The sequence below is a fragment of the Echinops telfairi genome, unplaced genomic scaffold (assembly GCF_000313985.2).
Source record: "Echinops telfairi isolate 266 unplaced genomic scaffold, ASM31398v2 ScPeMD7_74;HRSCAF=306, whole genome shotgun sequence".
NCBI classification, from domain to species: Eukaryota; Metazoa; Chordata; class Mammalia; order Afrosoricida; family Tenrecidae; genus Echinops; species Echinops telfairi.
The window spans coordinates 298,690-309,116 of record NW_022103972.1 but is presented as its reverse complement, the minus strand read 5'-3'; the positions used below and the strand labels follow the sequence as shown (position 1 = coordinate 309,116).

Sequence of the window (10,427 nt, the reverse complement as noted above, 5' to 3'; positions counted from 1 at the left end):
CACTCTATCCGTTTCTTGTTTCAATTGTTTTGAATAGAATTCTGGTTTAAGTACTCTTCCTCTTCCTCTGCAAAGAAAGCAGCCTAAACTGTGTTCAATGCTCTTATTGTCTTTCAGCTAGATTTTTGAAAATCAGTATTTTTTTGTGACATATCTGCAATCCCAATATGTATATAAATATCTATAGATCATACTTCCTTCCACTGGAACCAATTCAGAGAGTTTGCAGCTTGTAGCACTCTCTACATTCAAAGTTGTTCACAGCGAGGGAGAGTCAGTGTGAGTCCAGACATAAAACCAGTCTCAGGGAAAAAGCTAACCTCCAGGGATGCTAAGGACCCACCAACTCTGGACCAAGAGAAGAAAGAAGTTAGGACAGGAGCCTGGATGAGGACTGCAGTTCCTGGTCAGCTAGATCTGCTGCACTGACCACTGTGGTAGCTCTACTGCCCATAGCAGGAAACCGGTTGAGACAACTGCAGGTAGCACTCCTGACCAATTGTCCGAATACTTGTGACCAGAGAAAATGTTGCTGTGCGACCCACAGAATTTGGAAGGCAGTGTAAGCCCCAGAAACCCCTCTCCTGTATGTGATGGGATGCTGTCAACAGGGGCTCTCAGAATACACTGAGGCCATCACCTACACCAGGTACTAATTCACGAGAGGAAACATGAGCTTCTTCTTATTTTTGAGGTCACTTTCAGCTTCACGAATATTCCTGTTGTTAGGAAATTTTTCATCACAACACTAAATCTAGAAGATCACGTTGAAGCATTTTCACTCATTCTGACATATTCTGAAATATCCTAGGGGAAAGAAGGATTTGGGATGACACACAGTTGTTTCCCAATGTGTTCAGATGGATGGAAAGATTCAGGTTGTCTTGGTCTTGATTCCACAACGTGGTGAGGATAGAAATTGTCTTTAATGCCACTAGATTATCTGCGTTCTTCTGATGGTGATGGATATAAAGCTACACAAAACATAAAATATGAACAGATGTTTGTATGAGGTAGAATGAAGCCCTTGGAGAGAGGACTGTGTTCTCCCAAGGACACCACCAGCATCGCTTTTCTAGTCTGAGTCCCAGAGGCAGGGCTCACCCTTTTCACTTTTACATACAAATCCATCTCCCACATGCAAATATCTAATATGCAGTCACATGAAACCACAGCACACATGGACTTAAACTCTTATTCCTTCTCACCCTGGAGAGCATTTTCTGGGTGTCACGAATCTTATCCACATGATCATGAAGCATGTGTGGGTTTTCCTCTTTCTGGTGGTAACTCCGGGAGGTGAGAGCTTCAGGGATTCACACATGAAGTCTGGGGATGCAGCATCTGAGCACATGACTCACTGTGTTTCTCTTTATCCGCAGGTGTCCTGGCCCAGGTGCAGCTACAAGAGTCAGGCCCTGGACTGGAGAAGCCCTCACAGACCCTGTCTCTCACCTGTGCCATCTTTGGATTCTCTTTAACCAGCTACAATGTCAACTGGATCTGCCAGGCTCCAGGAAAGGGACTAGAGTGGATTGGGATAATAATTTATGATGGGAAAACATACTATAACTCATCTCTCCAGTCACGAGTCAGCATCACCAAGGACACCTCCAAGAGCCAAGTTTCTTTAAAACTGAACTCTGTGAATCCTGAGGACACAGCTGTGTATTACTGTGCTAGAGACACAGTGATGGGAAGTCAGTGTGAGTCCAGACACAAACCTCCCTACAACAGGCCATGGTTTGGGCAGATTCAAGAGAGAGAAGTCAGGGATGCTTTCCTCTCAGAAGCTGCGGGTTCCTCACCTTGTCAGCACCTCTCTAGGGAGCACCATGCATAGACTCAAGAGAAGCTTCATGCATCTGAACATGCCTTCTTTTCATTGGAATGGGCTTTGTCTATCTTTCACCATCTTTACAAAGTCAGACGGCATAGTAATATGCCTTTATGAGACCTCAGCTTACAATTCGGGGTACTAACTAATGTCGTTTGTTGTCAAAGTTATAAATATTCCAAAAAGCAAACTCACTGCCATTGTGTTGATGCCAATTTATAGTGACGCCCCTGTGGGTTTTGGAGATTGTAATTATTTATGGGCGTAGAAAGCTCCGTCTTTCTTCCTTGAAGTGGCTTGTGTTTTAAAAATGGTGACATGAAGATCTCAACCCAAAGAATACATCACCGGGCTCATTGTAAAAATATTAATGGTGGGAAAAAATTCTCGTGTGAGCCCCACATTTTCTCCAAGCCATCAGATGAGTGTCCAATGCTTTCATTCCAGTGAATGTTCACAACTCAGGTTTGTTTAATAATCTTAACTTAGAATGACCTGGATAATATTGTATATGCTGATATTGTAGGATCAACACAGAGATCGTGTGTACAACAGGATGAAATACTGCCTGAAGTGCACTATCCTCACAATCATTCCTCTGTTTGAACTCATCGTTGCAGCCTTTGTGACAATCCACCTCCTTGAAAGTCTCCTTCTTTTTCATTGACATTCTATTTTACCAAACACAAGACCATTCTCCGGTTCTTGTTTCTCCTAAGAATATGCCCAAATACATGGGAGCCATCCACGATGTGCTTATTTCAAGACAGAACTGCTAGTTCTTCAGACAGTCCATGATAATCATACATTTACCATTCTCTAACACTATAACCCACATGCATCAATTTGCTTTGATGTTTCTTACATGGTTTTGTCCATTATTGGAGTCACTCTTAGTTTTCTTAACTATGGCAGGTTTTTCTGGCACTACAGAGATACTGCTCAGGGCTGCCACTAAAATCACACAATGTATTGGAAGGCACCATACAATAAATTCTCAAGAAAATAATAACAATACTGCTGACATCGAAGAACTCTATATAATGTCTTAACACTAGCCAACATGAAGATAAATGCCCACCTGCAAAAAGGAAAGGGTGATGCATGTAAATTATACTTAGGTGAGCCTAGACTATAAAAGTATGTGACACAACGATTAAATTCTCAACTTCTAGCCAAAAGGTTGGCAGTTCAAAACCACCCAGTGACTCCATTTGTTAAAGACCTGATTACTTTCTCCCGTCAGTATGACAGAAAAGAAAATCCTATTCAGACAGTTTGTCTCTTTCACACAGGGTCCCTGTGAGTCTTTAACAACCATCCTGGCAACAAACAACATTGGGTGCTTAAAGTTCCATAAATATGTAGAGAACACATTTTCTACCAATTAGCCTAGACACAGTGAACTTCAAGAAAGGAACAATTATAAAGACAGTATTTATAACACATATTTCCTTTTTCTAGGGGTGTTTTCTCACATAAAACATACACCCTTTCTCCCAGCACTGTTATTCAACCTGGGAAGAATGTTATATTTTTATTTTTGATGATGTTAAGTGCCACAGAGAGTTCCAATTCTCAGTGATTACAGTACAACAGAACTAAATAATGCCTTCTTCAGCACCATAATCACAATGAATATTTTTGAGCCCATTGTTACAGCCACTGTGTCAATCCATCACATGATGTGCCTTCTTCTTCCCTGATCCCCTGCTTAATCATGGATTATGTCTTTCTGAAGGGATTTGTGTCATGATAACATGTCCAAAGCACATGAAACAAAGTCTCACCATCCTTCATTCTAAGGCACTCCCTGGCTGTATTTCCCTCACAACAGATCTGCTTGTTATAATGACAGCTCATTCCACGGTACTTTCAACATTCTTTTCCAAAAGGTAAGTGAAAGGCCATACATTTTGGATATGACCCCCCTTATTCATAGTCCAGAGCTCATATTCATATATTAATATGGAAAAGATCATCCCTTAGCATCTCAAAGTGACACTTAAAGATTACTTTACTATGGGCTTCTCGGTGCAGAAATAGAGACATGGTGCTGCTGTCGGATAAGTATTGGGTTGCTCACCACAGGGACAGCAATTCAAACCAACCATTTCTTCTGAGTAAGAGGAGGTTGTCTTTTCCTGTAAATATTTACAGTCAGAGAAGTTCTAAGGAACAGTTCCAATCCATCTTATAGGATTCCTGTGAATTTGAATAACTTCACTGGCAGTGGGTTTGGGTTTTGAGGAAGAGATTGTTCATTTTTTAGTCACTTGCTTGCTTTACTGATTTCCCCTCAGGGCAGAAGGATATCTTGTGTATTAATAGCTCTCAGACCTCACAATGACTAAATGAATTATCTGGGCAGGGTACAAATTTAATGTATGCCTATGGGCCACCTCACTCCCATCTCTGTCACCTGACTATGCACCCGTGCTACTTGGGATTGGGTCAGGCACTGTCCTGAGAGAGGTCTTGAGTGGATGGGAAGGACCTTCTACAGGTCAGAGTGGCTTAGAAGATACAGACCATCTAATCATCAACCCAGACCCATCCAAGAGCCATCTCTCCGTGCAGCTGAGCTCTGTGACCACTGAGGATCACTGTGCAATGAGACATGAAGAGAAGTCCATGTGAGGCCCCACATACACCACTCTGCAGGACAGCTGGAGGCTGAACTGGGAGAGCTTCACACCAGCAGTGGGAGCTCAGACACAAATGAACAGGCCCAGGAACCAGAAGCAGGTGCATGTGTGAGCACAGATGAGAGCTTCCTCTGTGACTGGAGTTGGTTTTGTTCCCACTGCTTAGCAGCAGATTGAGAGGAAACTACAGTAGGAACCCTATTTTGTCTTAATTTAGAATAGAAAAAAAATATTGTGAAGGCAAATATGAAGAAAAAGAGTAATATGCTCCATTAAAATAAGTGATAAAATTTGGTAAGACTATATTCTGTGTGCAAAAGTTGGGGTGTGGGGTGTGGGGTAGGAACATCCGCGATGGGGTTCACAATGACTCTTCTTCATCTTCATCTTCCACAGTCATATAGAGCTGTGTCCTCAAGTTTCATTCCACTAATTCGCAAAAGGACAGTAGTTTTGAAATTATCCTTGAGATAGTTATTCTGCCTTGGATTAGTGAACCATATTTTGTTGTGTGACCATTGGTTTTATATATAGATCAACCCATTCTAGTATCTTCTGTAGAAACATGTAATTCACATCCTGAAGAACTGAAACACAAGTGAGTGTTTGTTCTGGTGGACATTTCTAGAGGAGAGTGTCTTAGGGACTCAGAGACAAAATCTAGAGATGTTCCCCTTGAACATATGGCTCACTGTAATTGTTCTTTTTCCCGGAGGTCTGGCTCAGGTGCAGTTATAGGAATTGCACCACCACCACTCCCCACCTAAGCACCAATCTCACTGCTGTTGAGTCAGCTTAGACTCAAAGGACCATAGAGGACAAAACATAACTTCTCCTTTAGGTTTCTGAGACTAAAATTTTTCATGATCAGAAAATTTGATCTTTCTCTTGAGTAGTAGATGGTAGTCTAGAACTGCAAAACTTAAATTTAATAATTTATTGTGCAATCCACTACCCCCCAGCATCTCATAGGTATGGAGGGGTGGATTTGACCTTGATTAGCCTGGGTCTATTCCATTTCTTTTAAAACTTGATGAGTAATTTCTTTTAAACTTGGTTAGTAACTTCCATGTCCTTAAAGAAAGACCATGGGATCTAGAACAGAATTGCATTTTAATTATAGAGCTCGTAGGGTGTGCTATTTTTAGAGTTGAGGCTTTCTATTCATGACATGGCCCATTTTTTAATCAATGTGTGTGTCTTGTTATCTTAGGATAGTGTTTGTTTATAGTTTTCATTGTACAAGACTTGTTTTTTCTGCTTAGGTTTATTCCAATTTATATTATCATATAAATGGCTATTGTAAATGGTATTATTTTCTTGATTTCCCTTTCAGAGCTTTCTATATTGGTATGTGGGAATCAAACTGTAGTTTTCATTTTCTATTTTAACCTTATAACTTGTGAAATTGCTTAACTTTTCAATTAGTTCCAATAATCTTCTTTAGCACTTTTGGGTTTTCTATGTTTAGAGTGATATTGTCAGTGATTATAGAGAGTTTTACATCTTGGTTGTCATTTTGGATGCCTTTATTTTACGTTTTTCTGATTGATCATTATAGTTAAAGGTTGCAGCATGATATAAAATAACTTTGGCATTAAATGATATCCTTATCTGGTTCTAAATTGAAAGGTGAATTTTGTCATTGACATTGCATTTGCTGTTTTAAGTCCTATTAAATAAGTTTGAACTCACAACAACACTAGAGAGAACAGGATGAAACCAGTCTTGCTTCATCCCCATAGTTGTCATGTGTGAGGGCTTTGTTGCAGTAACTATGCCAATCTATGTTGTTTAAGGTCGTCCTGTTTAATCAAGGATTATGCCCTTTCAAATTTCTGATTTCACTCACCCATGTCCAAAGTACTTGAGATGAAGTAATCACACCCTCACTTCTTTCTATTAAGCATTATAACAGTACAACATCAAATACACAATTGTTTATTTTCTGGCAGTCCATCATAATATCAAATTATTCACCAGTACCCTAATTAAAACACAACATTTTATCATTGATCTTTCTCATTTGTGGTCCAACATTCACGTGCATATGAGACATTTGAAAACCACACACCTTGAGCCAGGTACACCTTAGACCTGAAAGAGACCCCTTGCTCTTCAACCTTTTAAAGATGTCTTGTGCAGCAGATTTTCTCAATGAAATGCATCGTGTAATTGACTGCAGCTTCCGTGAAGATTGTTTGTAGTTGTGAACTCCTTCACAGCTACAGTCTTACCTGAATTTATCATGATATTTTCTAGTGGTCTCACAGTGAGGATTTTGATTTCCATTACATTGAATTGTAATCTAAAGTGAAGGCAGCAGTCCCTGGTCTCAATCAGTAAGTTTTTCAAGTCATACTATCTTACAACATGCAGTTTCATGTCATCCACATATCACAGACTAGTGACATGGTTTATTACAATCTTGATGTGTTTTTCATTTAGTATAGCTTCTCCAGTTATTTTCTCCGTATAGCATGATGCACAGAGAAACTACTGAAATTTTCAATTATTCTGATGCAAAATGAACATCCCTGGGAGTAACAAGCAAGAAATCACACCAGATTGCATTGAGCACAGGTGTTAAAAATGACTCCATGAAAGTGTTTAAATGCTTTGAATAAAATATGGCAATTCTAAAACCACCCAGTCCAAGAAATCTCAAAAACAAACAGAGTCAACAAACCAACAAACAAAAATTTTAAAGAAAATAATAAACCCCCTAAGTTTTTACTTTCTCAGTTACAAGAGAATCTTGAACCAGATTCTCAAGGGGAGCAAGATTGTTGAGGCATCCTCAGTAAGGTGGCAAATTCTAGGTGACTCACATGGCCATGCTACACACCTCTTTGTCTTCAGGACTGAAAGAGAGAGAGATGATCTCTCTCCTTCTTCCCCGTATCATGTGGATGACAGTTGAACCAGTTCCCTTACTTATCTCTAAGAGAGAAAGCACTCAGGGAGAGGGCAAACTTGACTGAAATTAGCATGAGAGAGACTGAGATTAGTTAACTCCCTCTAGCCCCACTATTGTTATTAGGTGCCTTCCAGTCGCAATCATAGAGACCTGGTGTACAACTGAAGAGATATTCTCTGGTCCTGGACCATCCTTCCTTTGCTCATATATTCCAGCCCATTGTTACAGCCAATCTATCAGTTCATCTAGTTGAGGACGTTCCTCTTTTTCACTGGTCCTCTACTTTTCCACTCATGATGGCCAGGCACTGGCTGCTCCTGACAACATGTCCAAATTATGTGAGGCAAAGTCTCTCCATCCTTGCCTCTAAGGAGCATTTGGCTGCACTTCTTGTAAGACAACCCTGAGGTCTATAAAGAAGTAGCCCATCAGTCAAAGAGGGAAGCTTTACATTGACCAAGGACTTTGCTCTGACATTCCTTTGGAGTGAAGGTTTATCTCGAGGCCCTCCACTGGGGTGAAGATGGTAAGCAGTCTGGCGTTCACAGATATTCCTATTTCTCTCGTTTCACAACCAATTGATTTGAAAGGCACTATTTTTGTCATAGGCTTACTTACACCCCCTGGCAAAAACAGAAGATATCCTGAGATTCTGACCTTGATGGGGAATAGAACGGTTTTTAATTTGTCATCAATCCCTTCTCTGAATAGTTTTGAACCTGCAATAGCTTTAACACTTGAACTATCAGTAACTGCAATTAGTGGAAAGGGAATACTATCAAGTACATTTCCAACTGACTAACTAAAAGAGATACAGATAAACAAGTTGGAGGAGAAAACAAGGGGACTGACAGTTTGGGGAGACACAAGAGAGGGGGAGGTGGGAGAACGGAAGGGGGTTGTCAACCAACCCTGGGACAAGGGAACAACAAATGATCTAAAATGGATGGAGAGAAGGGTGTAGAATGCCTTATGGGGCTTAATCAAGGGCAATGTAACCGAGAGGAAATGTTGAAAGCTGAATGAAGGCCAAACATGTTAGTGGAACACGAGGAAAGTAAAAGAAATAGAGGAAAGAACTAGGAGGCAAAGGACATGTATAGAGGTCTAAATACAGGCATGTACATATGAAAATATAATGATAGGGAAATAGATCTATGTACTTATATTTACATATTAAGTATTAAGGTAGCAGATGGACATTGGATCTCTACTCAAGTACTCCTTCAAGGCAAGAACACTTTGTTCTAATCATGCGGCATTCTGTGATGCTCACTTTCCTGACACAATTGCTGAAGAGAAAGTGGCCGCATAAGCAAATGTAGTGAAGAAAACTGACGATACCCAGTTATCAAAAAAGATAGCATCTGCGTTCTTAAAGGCTTGAAAGTAAACAAGTGCCCACCTGGCTCAGAAGCAATAAAGTCCACATGGAAGAAGCACACCAGCTTGTGTGATCACAGGGTATCGAAGACATCAGGTATTAGGCATCAAAGACCCAGAACAAAAAATATATATTAATGTAAATAAGGGGGCGTCAACAGAGTGAAGATCCAATGCCCATCTGTAAACAATTCCCTTTCAGAAGGGTCACAAGGAAGAGACAGACCAGTCTGGGTGCAGTATAGCACTGGTGAAATATACAACTTTCCTCTAGTTCTTTAATGCTTCCTCCCCTCCGCTATCATGACCCCAATTCTACCCTGCAAATCTGGCTAGACTAGAGCATGTACACGGTACAGATAAAAGCTGGAAACACAGGGAATACAGGACAGATATACCCCTCAGGACCAATAATGAGAATAGAGATACCAAAAGGGTAAGGGGGAACTGATTGCAATGATCTACATATAACCCTTTCCGAAGGGGATGGACAACAGAAAAGTGGGTGAAGGGAGACACCAGTTGGTCTAAAACATGGTTGGGGGAATTTATAAATTATCAAGGGCTCATGACGGAGGGAGGCCCGGAAGGGGAAAATGAGGAGCTGATATTAAGGGCTCAAGTAAAAAGAAAATGATTTGAAAATGGTGATGGCAACATATGTACAAATGTACTTGACACAATGGATGAAAGTATTGATTGTAAAAAGAGCTGTATGAGACCCCAACAAAATGATTTATAAATAAATAAATAACCAAACAAGCAAATAAAACAAAGAATCCAGGATGGGGGACTTCATCTGACGTACTTTACATATGTAAGCAGGAGGGTCAGCCCCTGAAGGACATTGTGCTGGATTCCTAGGACTGCTAAAACAAAGGTTGATATAAAAAGAAAAAAAGGCTGTCAACACAGCTTATTAACATGATATTTGTAAAAAAGAGGATCAAACAGAATAATGATTGAGGGTATACCATAGATCAAAACATGCTCTGTATTGTCATAAAGAGTTATATCCAACTGGACATAATCTAACAATAACAGCACCAGTGAGTATTTGAGTTAATATACTTTGGTATGTGTTTCTTGGTAACTTGAATGTCTCCTATAGTCAAGTACCTATTCATGTCCTTTGCCCATTTTGGGTCTCAAAATTCTGCACCACATGTTCCACAGTACCAACTGGTGCTGAGAGGTTGGATAAAGTGGAGGGAACTTGCCAGAGAATGTGCAGAGAAATGGAAAAGAGGGTGGAATAAATGTCCACTCTCAATTGGGGTTTTAATGAAATTAGGATTTATTTTTATTCTCTATGTTTTCTGTGTCCCAACAGATGCTCTGCTCTTCAGTTTAAAGTTCCTGATTTCGCAGTAAATGGAGGCCCATCCCAAGAAGAGGAGGAGGGCATGAGACTTTATCTTTTCCGTTTCTGAGGAAAAACTGGGGCTACTCTGCTTGTTTGTTTGTTTGTTTGTTTGTTTGTTTCTCCTGGGGTTTCTAACATAGAGATTACCCATTCAATTTCCATGTAAAATTTCAAATCTTAATGAAAAACATCACATTATGGGCAGAGTTCTTAGTAACTACACAATTGTTCATAAATTGTAATTGTCTTGTACATTCTTTGGCCTTGTGGGTA

At 40.2% G+C, this 10,427-nt stretch overlaps 1 gene segment (V, D, J or C); it reads left to right on the top strand.

The window, feature by feature from the left end:
- Nucleotides 1–1,223: 1,223 nt before the first annotated feature.
- LOC101646774 lies at nucleotides 1,224–10,221 on the top strand. The segment is given in 4 exon segments: nucleotides 1,224–1,299; nucleotides 1,383–1,706; nucleotides 3,675–3,732; nucleotides 10,122–10,221. Coding segments are annotated over 4 exon segments (534 nt in total).
- Nucleotides 10,222–10,427: the final 206 nt, after the last annotated feature.